The sequence below is a fragment of the Octopus sinensis genome, linkage group LG10, assembly GCF_006345805.1.
Source record: "Octopus sinensis linkage group LG10, ASM634580v1, whole genome shotgun sequence".
Classification (NCBI taxonomy): Eukaryota; Metazoa; Mollusca; class Cephalopoda; order Octopoda; family Octopodidae; genus Octopus; species Octopus sinensis.
The window spans coordinates 17,783,278-17,803,904 of NC_043006.1; the positions used below are offsets into that span (position 1 = coordinate 17,783,278).

General features: G+C 35.2%; 1 protein-coding gene across 11 annotated transcripts in view; it reads left to right on the plus strand.

Moving 5' to 3' along the window:
- The window catches only part of LOC115216453 (transient receptor potential cation channel subfamily M member 3), an 841,279-nt gene that overhangs the window by 640,575 nt on the left and 180,077 nt on the right, over positions 1-20,627 (plus strand). For all 11 annotated transcript variants that reach the window (XM_036506322.1, XM_036506319.1, XM_036506321.1 and 8 more), the window contains one exon: positions 10,031-10,202. In XM_036506322.1, coding sequence (XP_036362215.1) covers positions 10,031-10,202 — 172 coding nt within the window. The remainder of the gene's footprint in view (positions 1-10,030; positions 10,203-20,627) is intronic.

Consider the following 20,627-nt stretch of genomic DNA (forward strand, 5'->3'; position numbering starts at 1 on the left):
TTATATTTAGTCTCTTATAAAAAGAATGAAATTCTAACTCATTGTTAAAATATATTATTCAATTTTTTTTTTTTTAATTGACATGTTATGGTTGTTTTATATTACTTTTGGAAGACCCTGTAGCACATATGTATAGATTTCATAACAGCACAAATAGATATTGTGCTTTATACATTCTGCTGTTTTCATTATCTTAGATTTAATTACAGAGCTTAAATAGAGTTCATGTTAAATTTGATTTTAATGTAGCTGGAGCAGCAGAATTGGATAATCAGCTTACTGATTGTAGAAATAAACTGAAAACTGATTTTCTTTTAGTTGAACATTTTTTTAGTTAATTAATTGCTATATTATTCAACTAAGTGAAAAACTACTAAGAGTATAGGCGCAGGAGTGGTTGTGTGGTAAGTAGCTTGTTTACCAACCACATGGTTCCGGGTTCAGTCCCACTGGATGGCACCTTGGGCAAGTGTCTTCTACTATAGCCTCGGGCCGACCCAAAGCCTTGTGAGTGGATTTGGTAGACGGAAACTGAAAGAAGCCCGTCGTATATATGTATATATATATGCGTGTGTCTGTGTTTGTCCCCCTAGCATTGCTTGACAACCGATGCTGGTGTGTTTAGGTCCCCGTAACTTAGCGGTTCGGCAAAAGAGACCGATAGAATAAGTACTGGGCTTACAAAAGAATAAGTCCCGGGGTCGAGTTGCTCGATTAAAGGCGGTGCTCCAGCATGGTCGCAGTCAAATGACTGAAACAAGTAAAAGAGTAAAGAGTAAAAGAGTATATGCTGTGTAGAAAAGTTATCATTTTAATGTCTTCTTTTCCCGTACTTCCGTGGGTGAGTTAGATTTTTGTTGAGACTGACTTCCCATTGCATGATACCCTTTTTTTTTTTTTTTTTTTTTTTTTTTTGATTGCCAAACCCTTACTTGCTTCCAAGCAAGGTAATATTTACCTATGACTAGCCATATTATTCCAGGAGACTGAAATTGAATAAGAACTGCTTGTTCTTATGACACTGACACTTATTTACAACTCCCACACAATGTCAAAACAATAACACTCACAGCAATCTTCTTTCGGTTTCCAGCAACCAAATCCATTCACAAAGCCTTGATTGGATGAGGGCTTCAGTATAAGCAGTTCGTCCTAGATACCATGCAGTAGGACTGAACCTGAAACCATATGCATGTGGAGCAAACTTCTTTTATTCATTAAATTTACCATGTGGGCACCACATAGATAAGGTAGCTTTGTGGGCAGGACATAGACATTGATGAGGCGAATGATTATGATACAAAAATGATAAAGATGGGAGAAGACAGAAAGCGCCTGTCGACCCTCTGCTTCTCTAAAACATTGCTCTTTAAAAACATCATATACAGAGGCATCAACCCTCTTACAATTTAAAATACAATATATTTGGACTAAAAAGTCCATACAATTATAAAACACAATTTATATGCAAATTGGTGGCGATAAACCTCTACAATCTTTCCCCGGGTATTTTTCTTGCAAGTTGCAGGCATTCCTACAACCGCAATCCGGGTCTCCAAAAAACAATTCTATAATTCTTGTTTTTACACGAGTCAGTTATATGATCACAGTACTTTCCTTCCAGCACCAGAGCTGGAAACTTCTTAATCACACAACCAGTGGAATTTAATATGATTCCTAGAATAGATAGATGAGTACATTATCTTCAGAAGGAAAGGTGCCGTACTAAATTCATAGATGTGGTTTAAGAGAAGTTGATGTAGCTTATGTTTATATATATATATATATATATATTCTAATTGGGAAAGAGACAATGAAATTGCTTGCTGTTGAAAAGATTCTTTTGAAGTAAATTTGACAGGTTCAGACACGTTTTATACAGCAAATAAAATAAGACAAATATTAATCCTTTTGTTACAATATTTCTTTTGAAATACGCTGCCTTTGTTTTAATTATTTTTGAAAATAAGAAGAATCCATTAAAATAGTTTTGTCATTATTATGCTGATGTTTGGAACATAAATTAAATTGAAATTTTGAAGGTTGATTTTAATTTAGGTTTTTTTAAAATAGGAAGTTTGTATCAGAGAACCAGGGGCAGTCTTGGGTAGGTTGGCACCAAAAGAGGTTAACGTGGACTTGGAAAGAAAACAAAGAAATTTTTGGCTAATTTATTGGAAAGAAATTGATTGGGTATCATAGCATGCATGTAAAATATTGCATCAGTGGTAGAGTAAGAACAAAAAGAAAAGAGAGAGAGAATCAAAGTTTGTGTGTATTTATCAAATCTATATATATAAAGCTGAAGTTGTCTGTGCATGTGTGTGTGTGTGTGTGTGTGTGTGTGTGTGGCAGCTTTGGTAGCCTTCAACCAACATTATCTCCTCTGAGACCCTGCAGCGCAAGTTGACCAAAATTGAGAGTATGATAGAAGAAAGCTTGCTCTGCATTCTGTAGAAGATAAAATTCAAATCGGACTGTGTTAACACCAAAAATTATTTACATCAAAAAGGTGCTTTTCTACTATGAAAGTCCCTATTTTTTTACGATTCTTTTTATTGCTGTGTCACCATTTTTCAGTGTATTTCAACCTGAAAAATGTTCACTTTAAGAGAATAACAAGCTACATAATGCAAAAGTTTTACTTTTCAAAAATTCCAATTCTAAAGGGTCGAAAGAAACCCGAGCAATGCCGGGGGACACAGCTAGTAATTTATAAGAATGAGAGCAAATATTATATATCTAGTTGACTGAACCTAATAATCATGACTGCATGCTGAACTGATACAGTTAACTTGATCTTGCATGTAGTTGTACTCCCAGCTGGTTAACCAACTAATTTCTGGGCATGTGCTTTGCATATAAAGGAAAAAAAGCTAGGATTTTCCACGATGGAGAACAACACAATAATTAAAATCAGAATGTGAAAGCATGAATGTATATTTCTTCACAAAGGTGTGGGCAAAATATTGAACAGCAATGAAACTGTTTCATTTTTAGCTTAACTTCGCTAGAAAGTATATTGAACATGATTCATTTTCATCTTTGTTTTAATGTATATGATGATGATGATGATGATGAATATGAGTAGGAGGAGGAGGAAAAGGAGGATTTTCCATGCTCGCATGGGCCAGGCAAAAGTATGTTGAGACAGAATGTTCTACCTGCCACCCCCACCCCTGTTCTCATGGGAGATAACAGCCTCCCAGTATTTTCAAACAGCCTGGACATGTTTATGCGGAGAATTGGAAACAAACAATGCCTTTTGTTTTACAAAAATTGCACAACATACCAAGACTTGTCATGAAGCTCTGAAATGCTTTCACAATAGACTACAAGCAAACAACATCATTGGCAAAGCCATTGTTTACAACAAGTGAACAAACACACAAGCACACACACACTGAACTTCCTTCACTTCCCATTTATTAATCCATTCACAAGGCTTAACTATCTTGGGGCTATCATAGAAAACACTAGCCCAAGGTGCCCCACAGTAGGACTGAACTTCAAGCCACTTGACTGGGAAGCAAACTTCTAAGACCATTTTAGATTTCAGTTAGCTTCATCCGAGCATGATCGTTGCCAGAGCGGCTAACTGGCTTCCTTGCCGCTGGCATGTAAAAGGCACCATTCAAGCGTGATCGTTATCAGTATTGCCTTACTGGCACCTGTAAAAAGATTCGAGCAAGGTCATTGCCAGTACCGCCTGACTGGCCCTCGTGCCGGTGGCACGTAAAAGCACCCACTACACTCTCAGAGTGGTTTGTGTTAGGAAGGGCATCCAGCTGTAGAAACTTTGCCAGATCAATATTGGAGCCTGGTGCAGCCATCTGGTTCGCCAGCCCTCAGTCAAATCGTCCAACCCATGCTAGCATGGAAAGCGGACATTAAATGATGATTTGACTAATTTAAATACAAATAACTACATTGAAAGTATTACAAGTTTAAAACTAAGCTACATTTTATTTGAAATGTACTCTTATGCTGTGTGTTTTATAAGGTAACTTGATCTAAAAGTCAGCAATTGATTTTAACAGATGCAGTGAAGTAAAATCGATTAAGTCACAGCAATTGAATTTAATTTAACTGTATTTTGAGAAGTTGTTAAACTTTATCAAATATTGAGTTTTGATTTCTGTCAGTCACTGGAATAAACTTCATTCCTATATTCTTTTTTTTCTTGTAAGTTTCCATATATTTTGGAAGACAGAGCTTAGTAATTTTAAAGTGTTTGTAGTTAATATTCAGTTTTCATGTCATAACCCTTTAGTATTTAACCTGGCCATATCCTATTAGAATATTGTATTTGTTTTATGTTCAAACTGGCCAAACGCAGTCCCTTACACATACCCTACAATGTCATACTAAAAGTAAACAATCTCTAAATCAAAATCTCAAAGCAACAAGATAATTCATGATTAATTCAAAACAATGTGAATAAATAAGCATTACATATAACAGAATAATCTGAATGCTAAAGGGTTTAGTGATTATATAAAGACTTACCCTTTTGATATTAATCTACCTTACACTGCCCAGATGTATGTTACAAATCTGTTTTAAATTGATCTAACTTTTAAAAAAATATTCAAAAATTTGATATAATTTGTTTCGAACATCAGCTTAATGATAATGAAATTATTTTACTAAATTCCTCATTATTATCAAAAATAATTGAAACAAAGTCAGTGTATCTCAACAGAAGTTTGGTAACTAAATATTAGCCCCTTTGATACCAACTCACCTGAGGCTGATCCTAGTTCTGTGATACAAACTTCCTAATTTAACCCTTTTTAATCAAACCCACTTGTGACCGACCCCTGGTTCTATGATACAGATTTCTTGTTTCAAACTAATTGAAATTGAAACCTTCCACCCAAATTTTGTTAAATCATGTTCCAATCACCAACTTAATAATTTATTTTACTAAATTCTTCATTATTTCTAAAATTAACTGAAACAAAGTTTCTGCATTTTAATAGCAATATGTTCCCAAATTCCTTATGGGTAACTATGCTGCTATTAATATCACCCCAACCATTATTATAATTATTTCTATTCTAGCTTTTTATTTTGAGTATTTTCTATAAATCCAAGGATTCTACAAGTTTTTCTACCCATCTCTGAGCTACCCTTATTAAGCACTACTCCTTCCACTTAATGCTCTCCTCTCATCTTAGGATAACACCAATTAAATAGCCTTTCCTGAAAGCAACAGCTGCTATCTTGAAATCTCTGTAGTTTAGTATATTAATTCAAACTGGGTTTGTCTTTTGAATTTATGTATATTACACATCCAACAAGTGAAATTCATCTCATTATGTCGCCTGTGCAGATTGCTTTGAAAAGCACACTTCCAGTACTGTATTGTACAACTTCTGTCTTTGTTCTTAAAGGAGCAGATGTTCTCTGAATATTTTATCTTGCAATATAATTAATAATTTAATAAATGTAATAAAGATAAACTCTGCAGTTTCATTCTGTACTGTGACCAGGTGGTAAATCTGTTTTCGTTTAGTTACTGAAATGATTAGCTATTGGAGCTTTTATGCATAAGGTGAGCCAAAATTCTGGATTCATAGGATTTTTTCCTTATATATATATATTCTTTTGATGTAAGAATTATGGTTTGAGCAAGGGTATTTGATGAAAGATTAGTAGGTCCAAATAGTTTTGGCAATAGTATCTTATAGGGGAGCAACATCCATATTCTATAATCCTTTCTCATGGCTATAGTGTAGGCATGGCTGTGTGGTTAAAAAGTTTGTGGCACAACTATATAGTTGTGGGTTCAGTTCATTTGCATGCCACCTTGGGTAGATGTCTTTTACTCTTGCCCTAAGCTATCCATTATTTGTGGGTGGATTTGGGAAATGGAATCTATATTAAAGTTGTTTGTGTGCACCGTTTGAGTGAAGCTGATGTTGACACTTTTTGTTGATGTCACAGCAGGTTACTCTGTGCTTTGAAAGACCTTTGGAATATATAAATCCCTTACTTGAAAACTAAGTAAGGGTTGGTGACAGGAAAAGCATCTGACTGTAAAACCCTAATCAAAATTAATTTCTGTCCAAGCTATGCTTGCATAGTAAAACAGATGTTAACCCAATGAATTCATGAACAAACAGAATTGATGGTTCTATATTTTAAAATACATTCTGATTGGCACAGGCATGGCTATGAAGTGAAGAAATTTACCTCTCAACCTCATGGTTTTGGGTTCAGTTCCAGTGTGATCTTGAGTAAGTGTATTTGACTATAGCCCAAAGCCTTGTGTATGTGTGTGTCTTGACATTATGTAGTAGTTGTAAATGAGTGTCACTGTTGTACAACTGGTGCCATTTGTTTGCAATCTTCAGTGAAAGAATGTCCAGTCATGGGGAAATATTACCATGCTTGGAAACAGGTAAGGATGGATCACAGAAAGGGTATCAGGCCATAGAAAAGTTGCTTAACCCTTTAGTGTTTAAACCGGCCACATCCAGCCCAAATATTCTACATGTTTTATATTTGAACTAGCCATATCTAGCCTCTCACACTTTACCTACATTGAAATTCTAAAAATAAATATTCACATCATTGAGATTTCAAAGCTGTAAGATAACGTATGATTAATTCAAAACAATTTGAGTGAAAAAGCATTACATTTAACAGAATAATCAGAACACCAAAGGGTTAAACAAATTCCATCTGATCTACACAAGCTTGGAAAAGTAGATGTTAAAATGATGATGATGATATTTATATAATTATGTCAATTAATTTTGCTATAACATATGATAAGGGCAACTAATGTCATAATTCAATTACATATGAAAGTCTTACATATCAATTGAAAAAGAATAAATTTTTTTTTAATTAAAGAAATTCATCTTGAATTACATCTTTGGAATTTTGCATATTATACTTAACTATATGCCTATATAGAATCAATTTTATTTTAAATATGTTTCTCTTCTTTCTGAAGGTTGAAGATAATAATAATAATAATAATAATAATAAAAAATTAAACTATTTCAGTTAACATTCCTTCAATTTATTTATGATTATGCAAGCTCTTGTGATTTACTATCACTCATGATTTTTAAGTTTATAATGACTGAATATATACTTGTAAAGTAAGTCAATTGTTTAATACCATTCTCAATCAGCTCCTTTACCACTATTTTATTAAATTCCTTAATGACTACCAGAGGACACCATATAATAATAATAATGATAATAATAATCCTTTCTACTTAAGGCACAAGGCCTGGAATTTGGTGGGCAGGGACTAGTAAATTAAATCGATCACAGTGTTTCAGTGATACTTAATTTATTGACCCCCGAAAGGATGAAAGGCAAAATTGACCTCAGCAGAATTTGAACTAAGAACAGATGAAATGTCACTAAGCATTTCATATCCGACGTGCTAATGATTCTGCCATCTCATCACCTTAATAATAGGATAATAATGATCCTTTCTAGTAAAGGCACGAGGCCTGAAATTTTTTGTAGTGAGATGTAAGTCAATTACATCGACCCCTGTACTTGACTGGCTGATAATTTGTAGACACTGATAGGATAAAAGGCAAAGTCAACCTTGGTGGAATCTGACCATGGAATACCACTAAGCATGCTGACATTTCTGAGAGCTCGGTGCCTTAAGTACATTTATCAATCTCAGTATTTGATTGGTACTTTATCAACTCTAGAAGGATGAAAAGCAAAGTTGACCCCAACAGCATTTGAATTCAGAAGTAAGAGAGAGTAACCAAATATAACAAAACATTTTGTCGCCAGTGCCACTGGACTAGCTCCTGTGAAGGTGGCACGTAAAAAGCACCATTTGCGTGTGGCCGTTGCCAGTACCACCAAACTGGCCCTCGTGCCGGTGGCACATAAAAGCACTCACTACACTCTCGGAGTGGTTGGCATTAGGAAGGGCATCCAGCTGTAGAAACTCTGCCTGATCAGATTGGAGTCTGGTTTGCTAGACCTCAGTCAAATCGTCCAAACCCATGCTAGCATGGAAAACGGACATTAAATGATGATGATGATGGTTTTGTGAAAAGCTCAAAGATTCTGTCAATCTACAGACCAATCATACATGGTAATATTGAAAAGAAGAAAGTCAACATTTATATTTGAAAAGTGGATATAACGACTTCAATTTTTTTTCAGTTTCGTGGTAGGCTGACATTTTAATCTTGAAATATTTATTAGAATTTCTCAGGTTTTCCTCTTCTCCTGATCATAGGCCTTTTTTTAGTAAGCAACCCCTTTGTATGATTATCATATTATGCTTGACCCTCTTATTCCATATTTCTGTTGAAAAACACTGCTTTTTTTTTTTCTATTAATTTTTGAAAATAATGAAGAATTTAGAAAAAGTAACTTTGCTATTATTTATCTGGTGTTTGAAACATTACATGAAATTTTAATGGGAGGTTGTAATTCAGATCACTTCAAAACAAGAAGTTTGCATCATAGAACTAGAGGTGATCTCAATGTAATAAAAATCAAATGCTGAGTTTGAATCAGCAACTGTTTATTACTACAGTGCTGAAAATAAGTATGAAGTCGATAGCTTGTGAAACAAATAAATAACACCTCGCTTGAAAGTTTTGGGCTGTCACATCAGTGTATTAGAGAAAGTTCCTTTTGAAAAAGTGTTTGTTGAATGCATCATTTAATTTATTCACATATCCCTTAGAGTAAACAATGAAAATAATAAAAAAATTCTCGATAAATAGTTGTAGTTTTTACTTGACTTGATTAAGCACTGTTTTCAACTATTAATCTCCCTTCAGAATTTATTTTCCAAAATAATTTCATAAACTTACGTGTGTATTCATTGATGCGGAGAATGTACAAAGGCTAGAGAGTACTGAGGTAAGCATGCTCTGCTGCATGTGTGATGTCAGTGTGTGCGTGAGCAACAAAGCACAAATGAACTGAGAGAGAATCTGTGTAATGTGGTGTGTACAAGAAAAAATTGTGCTGATATGGACATGTGATGCATATGACAGATAAACAAGAACCAAACACTCCAAGAGGAGGAAAGGAAACCTGTGGAAGAGAAAGAAATAGTGATGAATGATCTAAAAATACTTAAACATTACAGAAAAAGATGATAGTAATATGTGGCAACACACCGTACTAGAGAAAATCTATCCAAGTATGGAAAAACATGCATGTAATGATGGTGATATAGAATGCCACAACTTTACTAGCTTACAAACTTTACTAACTTTACTAGTTTTTTTTTCCATTCAGTTTTTGATGCATTTGACCCTTTTGATACCAACCTGCCTGAGTCCACCAATGGTTCTATGATACAAACTTCCTCTTTTAAAGTGATCAAAATTAAAATCTTCCACTAAAATTTTGTGTTAAGTTAGTTCAATAATGACTTTTCTAAATACTCTTTACTCTCTTTTACTTGTTTCAGTCATTTGACTGGCCATGCTGGAGCACTGCCTTTAGTAGTGCAAATAAATCCCAGGACTTATTCTTTGTAAGCCTAGTACTTATTCTATCGGTCTCTTTTGCCGAACTGCTAAGTTACAGCAATGTAAACACACTAGCATCGGTTGTCAAGTGATGTTGGGGGGACGAACACATACACACACACATATATACATATATATAACGGGCTTCTTTCAATTTCCGTCTACCAAATCCACTCACAAGACTTTGGTTGACCCAAGGCTATAGTAGAAGACACTTGCCCAAGGTGCCACACAGTGGGACTGAACCCTGAACCATGTGGTTGGTAAACAAGCTACTTACCACACAGCCACTCCTATGCCTAGTTAATAGTTACTTTTCTAAATCTTCCGTTATTTTCAAAATTTACCGAAACAAAAGCAGTATATTTCAATAGAAATATGGTAACCGAATGTTTACTTTTTTCCTGTTTTTACCAACAGATATTTTATTTAATGTTATTTAGTGTTTCTTTTGCTGCTAAGTTAAATGTTATCTTCTGATTTTTCTTTTCCATTTTTTTTCCAAAAAAAATATTATTTGATTTGTTTTTCAGAAAATTGTTCCTTACCATTGTGTATCATCCCCTAAGACCAACTGTGCCGTTCTGAATAGTAATCACTCGTACTTCCTCCTCATTGACAATGGGACTGTGGGCAAATATGGTGGCGAAATTTTATTGCGGAAAAAGTTAGAGAAGTACATCAGCCAGCAGAAGATATGCATAAGTACATAAACATTGTTTTCTATTCAAATCCAATTTACTTTATCACCAAATTATGATACTTAATTACTGTGATTATTTTCAAGCTATTAAACATACAAGAAAGTAATGTTCCGAATACAGTATAGCCATGAAAACAGTAGAAAGATTGGATATTTTACCCTTATAAGACAGAAAAAGTTGACAATACTTCCAACAACTAAAAACACTTTCTTTGCTGTGTGTTGTTGCATTCCAAAAAAAGCTATGATATTTAGCATTTAATTTGACCGAGATTGTTGTCAGTGGGGAGTTTAACTTAATGGTGGAGTACTCAGCTGGTTTCTGAGGGATGCGAGTTTGAGTCCCATGGCTGTCTGCTGATAACTTTTTCCATCTTATAAGGGCAAAATATCCAATCTTTCTGCTGTGTTCACAATTATACTGCATTCAAAATAATACTTTCTTGTCTTTGTTGTATTTAGGAATGGTCATTTTGCCAGTTTAGCCAATAAAAACACACACACACTATATATTTGGTGTTACTTTGCTTCAGTGTTATTTATTTTTTACATTAATCTTAATCTTATTTCCGCCAGAGTTCTTTCGTCACACTCCTGTAACAACGTGAGCCATAGCCAGGCTAGCAAGAAGCTGAAGGACACTGTATTTAGTTGCCTACGGAAAACCGTGACGACTCAACAGTTTCAGATTATTAAACAATGTGTCTAATGTAAAAAATAAATAACGCTGAAGCAAAGTAACACCAAATATATAGTGTGTGTGTTTTTATTGGCTAAACTGGCAAAATGACCATTCCTAAATACAACAATATCTGTTTCAACACACGATTTCACATCAAAAAATCATGCAAAACAAATATATAAACGTAACTTTCTTGTCTGTTTAATACAAAATACATTTGACACTTCTGAAAACAAAAAAAGTTTGTTTACAATATGTTGTTTTTACCAATCATTGTGCTAATTTTAGAAGAATCTCTATTGTTTTTTTATTTTTTTCATTTGGTCTTTAGATCAATTTGCTTGATGATATAAGTATTCCTTTGTATTTTGTGTCAGTATAGTCTGGCAGATGTAGAATTCCACAATTTCCCATGAGCTAATTTCCCCTTTGTAGTTTTGATATATTTAATAAAAAGTTCATGGTGTAGCTGTGTGGTTAAGAAGCTCACTTTGCAGCCACATGGTTTTGAGTTCAATTCACTGTATAGCACCCTCAGCAAATGTCTTCTAATGTAATCCCAGGCCAACAAATGTCTTGGGAATGAATTTGGTAGATGGAAACTGTGTGAAACATTGTCACGTATGTATATATATATATATATATATATATATATATATATATATATATATAGTAGACTACCTGTAACCCATTGGTTCACCAGGAAAGTCTGAGTTTCCCAGCAATAGAGTTTTGCTTCATGGTTTTTCCAGGTTTTTACACATGCTTTCAACGAATGTGACATCGAAATCATGAGTAAACAGCTCCTTTCCCCAGAAAAGGAAAGATTTGGCTGCTATTTCTTGCACGCCCTGCTACCACGTAACAGGTATTTTGGGTCCTTTATCACAAATAGCTGTTACGTGGTAGCAGGGTGTGCTAGAAATAGCAGCCTAATCTTTGGAGGTGAGACACGTTGAATGCACTTGGAAAAAACATATGGAAAAAATTATTTCACACCGAGGTTACAAACAGGTCTTTTACGAAATATCTACTATATTTTTAAAGTCATTTTCACTTTGAAATATTTTTTAAATATACCAAAAAAATTTTTGGAATGGTATTCACTTGAAAATAATTTGAAAAAAACATTGAAATATTGTCTCTTTAAAGAAAGCTAAAATATAAATGCTTACTGTACAAACAACTTACATTTTTGAAATTACATTCACTTTAAAATAATTCTAAATAATTAAAATATTGTGTTTAACAAAAGCAAAAATAGAAACATTTACTGTAAAAAACAAATATTTTCTCATTGTCAAGTCACTATGTCTAATCAAAAGGTCAGAGATTCTTTCCTTTCAGGATTAACTTATTTTCGGAGTATTTTCCCATTGTGCACCGTTTTGGGTATTTATACCCCAAAAGCCCCTAATATCTCAATAACCAGTTGTCCGATCTACGCAAAACTTGTTTTATTCCGTTTGTATTCACATTTCTGGAGAAAATTAATTCATAGTATTTTCCCATTATGTGCCAGTTTGGTTGGGTAACATTGCAAGCAAGCAAGATTCAAGCTCACTTTTAATGTATTACATGTATGTATGTATGTATTGTCCACTCTGCTGGGTGGTTGGTGCCTTCACATGTACATAAATCATCCAATCCATGCTAGCTTGGAACATGGGCATTAAATGAGGATGATGATGTTATACAATAAGCTTTCCTTTCACAGTTTCTGTCTACTAAATTCACTCACAACATATTGGTTGACCTGGGGCTGTAGTAGAAGGTGCTCCACAGTGGGACTGAACCCAAAACCACATGAATGCAAAGCAAGCTTCTTAACCATACAGCCATTAGAGTGGAAATATATTTCTTTAATAACATTTCCTCACCAAAAATGAAGGATATTACCAACACTCTATGAAATAACCTGATTAAAAAAAGTATGTGGTAACAGGCAGTGGGCTGGCCCCATATTGGAAGATAATGAGCTAGATGGTAATATTAGTAAGAGGGAGAATATTTGAGAAGACTAAAAATTTTACTGAGGTGCATTCGTTGCAATGAAAGATTGGTAATGTAGGTGATGCGAAGTGAAGAGGCTGGCATATATTAACGATGCTGAAATGGATGTGGGAATTAAACAGTTCTGAAGAGCAATTAAATATAGGTAATAAAAAAGATGTAACATCCCTATCACTTAAAAGAGAAGATTTATTGACTGAACATATTGACTTTCTTTGAATGTGATCTTGGATAATGACTATATAGCACTTTGAGCATAACAACAAACTTGTTATATAGTTTTTTTAAAACAGAATGTAATAGTGGTGGAAGGGAGGGTGAGCAATTATTTTGCATGATTTGATGGTGTTGTTGTTGTTGTTGCTGCTGCTGCTCTTTAGATAAGTCAACATTGATCTCTCAGACCTATGATCAAAGGCACTCCTACTATGCCTGGCTTTTCTTTTCAGAGGTTAGTAGTACTACATGATCTAATACATTAATTTTTTTAAAAATCTAAAATGGTTGGATTTCATTTTAAGTGATTTGGCTGCCATTTCTAGCAGGTCAAGTGACCACATCTTGATTCCCTTGTTGATTTGTGTATGATTGGTGCAGGTGTTTGGAGAAAGAAAATTCATAAATTATTTCTCCACCCACTTATGTTTTCTTTGAAATTACAATTTCAAGTGTATTTAGTAACCAGGACATAATGTAATCTCATTGTAAAAGAATCTTTCCATTTTAAATTCAAATTCTTGCTCTGTTTTGACCTCCATTAATTCATCATCATCATCTAATGCCTAGTTTTGCATGCTTATATGGGTGAGATGAAATTTACCAAGACAGATTTTCTATGGTCAGATGCCTTCGTGTCCCCGACCCTCACTTGTTTCCAAGCAAAATAATATTTCTCCACAAGCAAACATGTTTTCATGGAAGATTCAAAAAGAAGGACACCATTTTTATGATGGTGACATTTACTTAGAATTATCATATGATGTCAAGACAAGGATATATATGTGTGTGTGTGTGATAAAAAATCTTTCAGTTTTTGTCTACCAAATCCATTTATAAGGCTTTGATTAGCTACAGCTATAAGAGAAGACACTTGCCCAAGCTGCCACGCAGTGAAACTGAACCTGTAACCATGTTGTTCGAAAGTGAACTTCTCTACCTCACACATTTGCACCTACACAAGTTTGGTGTATTATATTCTACCTATCAATTAGTATAATTAAAGAACCATTTTTTTTCTCAACAGGGACTGGTTCTTATGCATTTGTAATTCACCCTTAGTATTAGAAAATCCCCTTGCACACGATCTTCTATGTGTTTCTTCACCTTGCAAGAAATAGCAGCCAAACTTACTACAAAACTTACCATGTTGTCTTAAGTAAAGAAAAGAAATCATCATCATGATCATCATTTAATGTTCGCTTTCCATGCTAGCATGGGTTAGATGATTTGACTGAGGTCTAGCGAAGAAGATGGTTGCACCAAACTCCAATCTGATCTGGCAGAGTTTCTACAGCTGGATGCCCTTCCTAACACCAACCACTCTGAGAGTGTAGTGGATGCTTTTACATGCCACTGGCATGAGGGCCAGTTAGGAGGTACTGGCAACAGCCATGCTCAAATGGTGCTTTTTATGTGCCATTGCTAAGCATGTATCTGAAGGGCTGGTCAGAACTGGAATACCTTTGATAATAAGGTATTTTTGATCAGGTCTAATCTGGGGTCTAAGCAACAACAGTCAATGTACAGATGTACATGTTTACTTGGTAATATCATTCCACTGTGAAGTTGATTTGAGTCTTGCAAAGAATAAACCACTGAAATGTCTCTTGGCTCTAAAGATACAAAACCAAGTTTCTTTGCTTTTTTTAGTAGAATTAAGTGTACTTTGAGCATATTTGGTGTTGCTGAAGATATTGAATTGTAGCATACATTGAAACGTTCTAGGTCCTGAAAGTTCTTTCTAGAAAGTTACACTGTAAAGTGGTTTCCTCATAGGAAATTGGGGTTGAAGCTAGTTAATCTTGTAGTGTTTTCACATTTGTGCCTCTAATGATAGGTTGTCAGTCTCTAATTGAATTCTCTGGTGAAAATTTTCATTAATGGGAGCTGTGTGTGTAATTAGCAATGATCATAAAGTTAACTTTAAGCAGTACAGAAAAATTTGGGGATTAATTCAGTGCTGTAAGCCATAGAATTGTTTATTGTGACTTGATATAGTTTGGTTTGATTTCCCAAATGTTGCTGCTCTTTTAGGAACCAACCTAACATTACTGACCTATCTAAACTTAGCTTCTTCATGTATTATATAAATTTATAAGATCATTTAAATAAGTATGATAGCAATAGTTTAGAAGGTAACAAGCCCTTTGTAAATGTTTTCATATTTAATTTGGTTACAAAAAAACTCAATTATTTCTTTGGTTTTGATAGATTTTATATTTGTGATATTCAGAATTTAATTTGTGATCACCGTAGAAAAAAAGGCTAAGGTTCCCAGCAGTTCAGCTTCTTGACAGAGAAGTAATCACCAATTAATTCTATTTCTAATACTGTGAACAATATTTATCATGAGTTGTCAATGTGGCTTTTCTCATTCCTTTAAATTATAGAGGTAGTTTCAGAAAAGCATTGTTTCTCAATTTTTTTTCTCACACTGAACTCTGATATGTTCAGTGTGAGGAAAAGAGTAGGGAAACTGTAGTTTGTGTTTAGGCTATGCATTTTATTTTAATACTATGGACAAATAGGATGTGAAAACTCTGCAATCCACATCATCAAAGGAGGAGTGATTTGAATATGAACTAATATAAAGATAGGAGCTCTTTGCTGTTATTGGTAGTATAATTCACCCTGTCTATACTGTAAAGTTGTTTATGATAGGAAGGGAATCCAACCTGAAAAGCTGTCCCTATCCCTCCAAAAACAACACCCATGACAAGAAAGTTGGTTGGCTTTTCTCTGTTGCTATGTGTGCTACTTGGCAAAGAACTACATCACATGGTGAGATGCTGTGAAACCCATGCCAGCATAGTAAAATAGAGAGATGATGATGATGACGGTGGTGGTGGCGGCAGTGGCGGTTCCTCCTCCTCCTCCTCCTTTTCCTCCTCTTATCGAATCACATCTAGAATCCTTGAGTTTTAGCAATATATGTTACATACTGAAGTCGATCCCTTTCTCACTCCTTGGGGGGTAAAAAAATAATAGAATATTTATAATGTTTCTGCTTTTCCCAAGTGTGAAGTGTACTTACTTTCATCTGGAATCAAAACTGAAACATAAAATTTGCTTGCCTGGAGTTTACTTCTCTTCCACCAAAATCACAAATTCTAAAGTATTATCAGTTCCAGCCATAAATTTGTAACTTCATTCAGATTACTGCAAGGTATGGATAGATGTGTCTGAAGTAATAAAACAATACATTTTGGATACAGGCTTATCAGTAATTAGTTTATGACGTATTAATCATGGCTTTATGTGCCTTTGCTTTGAAACAAAGGCAGTATAATTAACACAGTTCAAAGCTGGACTAAATTCATTTTAACTCAGTGTCTCGTTATCTCTACTATTCTCATTTCCTCATTAATAAAATTGCTATCAATCATAAAAATGTTTATAAATCAAATTCTGTCCATCAAAGTAATATTTGTGCTTAGGAGGATGGCAGTGCTGTAGTTTCGGAGGGCCTGCAAAGGTGATGGCCACTGCCAACCCTTTTTCTGATTAACTCTGAATGTACATGATTGTATTTTAATCATCACTGCTTTGTGCCTTTAATTAATTCCAGCTTAACAAAGCCTAGCACCCACCAGCAAATTTATTATTTTCTGTTTACATAAAATAATTATTCTGAGTAGGCTCTGACTGATAGAGTTGATGTCTGTAACTGATGAAGTGTGATGACACAGAAACACATATCATACAATTCAATGTCATTCGGAGCAGAGTTCAGTGTATTTTCACACATATTGTCTATAAGACTTTTTCTTCTGAAGCAATTACCATAGCAAAAGTCTTTCTACATTTGTGTGCACACAAACATTAAGTATATTGTATTTACATGAACATCATCATCATCATTTAACGTCTGCTTTCCATGCTAAGCATGGGTTGGACGATTTGACTGAGGTCTGGCGAACCAGACTCCAATCTGATCTGGCAGAGTTTCTACAGCTAGATGCCCTTCCTAATGCCAACCACTTTGAGAGTGTAGTGGGTGCTTTTATGTGCCACCGGCACAAGGGCCAGTTTGGTGGGAAGATGTTAAATATAAATTTTTTGTACCTAGCTTCAATCTTTGCTGCTGAGTGCTTCTAATAAATTCATTCTAGTTTGACAAAGTTTTGCAGATGCTACCAAAATTATTTGTTTTTTACATATGAGAAGGGCAGTTCTTAATGGTTTATGAATGGTGGATTCATTGTCCATAGCTGATGAAGTTTAACAAGGCAGAAACATATAACCTGCTGTCCATTGACATTATTCACTGCTCAGCATGTTTTCACACACTTGGTCTATAAGGAGAATTTCTCTTCTGATACAAATATCACTGCAAAGATCTTTGTACATTTGAGTATACAGAAACATGTTAAGTATATACATGCACACAGCTTTATTTTAATCATCATTACCTAGTGTGCCTTTAATTAATTTATTTACTGACTTACTGATTTTAGTTTAAATCCTATGAAGGTAGGTTTACTTCATGTTGTTCAAGAATCAATAAATCAAATATCAGAAATCACTTGAGGTCGATTTGGGTTTTCATAAAATATCACCTTTAAGGCTAAGAAACAAATGTGAATTTACATCTTTAAAGTACAGAATAGTGCAGTTTTCCTTTTTTTCTTCTTTTTTTAATGTAATGTTTTATGTGAAGTTATTAGTATTTTGGAATATATTGATTGATTCAGTTAAAAATCAATGTTAATTTACGGGGCATTACGAAATATTTTTGCTTTTTTTTTTTTGTTAGAAATTTTCAATATTTCAATTTTTTTTTTCTTCTTTTCATTAGCATTTTCCAAATCTGTTTCCATTTCTTGCTGAGTGCCTTCCTGACACCTAGGGCAGAGAAATGTACTGTATACATTGGTAGGCCATTAAAATAAACACACCAGATTGTTCATTTACAAGTCATGTGATAGAGAAAAGAGGCAACACAGAAAGAAAAAGGCAACATTAAAAAAGTTAACAAGGCAGTGCTCCAGCATGGCCGCAGTCAAATAACTGAAACGGTTAAAAGAGTAAAAGAATAGAATAAAGGGGGGGGAAAGAAAATTCACAGCAACAATGCTCTTCTCAGTATGTGTGATGTACCAGTTAAGACAATCTTTTGCACTTCCTGCATGGATGGTAAACCGGGGATCATCATCATCATCATCGTTTAACGTCCGTTTTCCGCGCTAGCACGGGTTGGACGGTTTGACCGGGGTCTGGGGAGCCAGGGGCTGCTCCAGTCTGGTCTGGCAGTGTTTCTACAGCTGGATGCCCTTCCTAACGCCAACCACTCCGCGAGTGTAGTGGGTGCTTTTTACGTGCCACCTGCACAGGTGCCAGAGGGGTCTGGCATCGGCCACATCCTTAAATAATTTTTGGTTTCTTTTTTTATCATGCCACGTGCTCCTACAATCACTGGTATTGTAACCATCTTGAGATGCCACATCTTTTCGATTTTGTTTAGCAAATCTTTATATTTTCTGAGCTTATCAAATTCTTTTGCTGAGATATCATGGTCACAAGGTATGCTCATGTCAATCAATAAACAGATTTCATTGTTTTGGTCTTTCACAACAATATCTGGTTTATTTGCTTTGATGGTCCAGTTTGTACATACTGGGAAGTCCCAAAGAATAGTTACATTTTCTCCCTCGGTTACAGCCCCAGGGTAGTCCTTGTACCATTTGTCAGCAGTTTTAATTTTATAATGTTGACACATTGTCCAATGTAGATATTGGCCAACTCTGTCTTGTCTTGATTTGTACTCAGCAGGTACTAAAACTTTACATCCAGAGATTAGGTGATCCACTGTTTTAATCCTGTCGTTGCAGTATCTATACTTTGAGTCTACACCATTTTTCATCACATTGGCTTGATAGTTCCAGGTAAATAAGCTCTGATCTTGGGCAGCCAAGATAAAGCCTTCACTCTCTACCTTTAGCCCTGAGCTCCATAGCCACTGATGGGTATGCTTCTGGTCTACATCAGCTTGTTTGCTATGGGCCACATATTTGCCATGCAGAGGTTTTTGTCCCCACCTATCAGCCAATCGTTAGCGTATTTTGCTTTGCTATTGGTTTCACCTTCTTCGCAGCTACAGTTGCTGCACTTCCATCATGCTGTTCAACCTGGGTATTATGTATAGATTCACTGAAAATTTTTTTGCTCTCCTTCATAACAGAATGAAGTTTCTTAGGTCTTTCATGGTTTTCAATGAGCTCCCTTCTTGGGACACAAAACTCTACTTGTGAGGACCCGTTGAGGCAAGTGAGGATCAAAATCGAAATCGATCAATGGAAATTGCAGATGTGTTACCAGTGCCGGTGGCATGTAAGAGAACCTTCCGTTTCGCAACCGTTGCCAGCACCGCCCCGTTTCGTGTCCGTTGCCAGCCTCGCCTGGCCCTCGTGCCGGTGGCACATAAAAAGCATCATCCGTTCGTGGCCGTTTGCCAGCTCTGTCTGGCACCTGTGCGGGTGGCACGTAAAAAGCACCCACTACACTCTCGGAGTGGTTGGCGTTAGGAAGGGCATCCAGCCGTAGAAACACTGCCAGATTTGACTGGGCCTGATGAAGCCTTCTGGCTTCACAGACCCCAGTAGAACCGTCCAACCCATGCTAGCATGGAAAACGGCCGCTAAACGATGATGATGATGATGATGATTTAGCATCCAGTCATTCGCTGCTTCAAGATATTTTGCCAGTCCAGTTGTGGTGGTTTTGTAGAAGATTTCTATTATTTAACTTGTACATGATAATTTAATTAGGGTTTTTCTCTTGTAATTTGGCAACAGCAAGTCCCCTCAAATCTCAAGATTTTTCTTTCTTTCTTCAAATTTTTTTCCGTTTCTCGCCGAGTGTTTTCCGTACACCTAGGGCAGAGAAGCTCATTGTATGCATTCCCAGATTATACACGCAAATTCACAAGTAAAATATGTATTTAAAAAAATTAATTAATAAATAAATTTGTGAATGGATGTTGTTTTCACAGCAATAATGCTCTTCTCAGTACATGAGCCGTTCCAGTTAACATGATTTTCCTTCCTGTAAGGATGGTAAGCCTGGAATCATTTTCAAATAGGCTTCAGTACCTTTTTTTTATCATTCCTAGAGCTCCTACAATCACTGGTACTGTAGTCGCCTTGAGATGCCACATTTTTTCAATTTCTATTAGCAAGTCTTTATATCTACTGATCATGTCAAATTCTTTCGCCGCTATATTGTGATCGCAAGGAATACTCATGTCAATTAATAAACACATCCTTTTTGTCTGATCTTTTATAATGATATCCAGTTTATTAGCTTTTATTTATCCGGTTTATTAGCTTTTATTTATTTATTATTATTATTATTATTATTATTATTATTATTATTATTACTACTACTATTATTAGTACTACTACTACTACTACTGTTAAGGCAGCAAGCTGACAGAATCGTTAGCATGCTGGGCAACATGCTTAGCAGTATTTCATCTGCCACTACATTCTGAGTTCAAATTCCATCGGGGTTG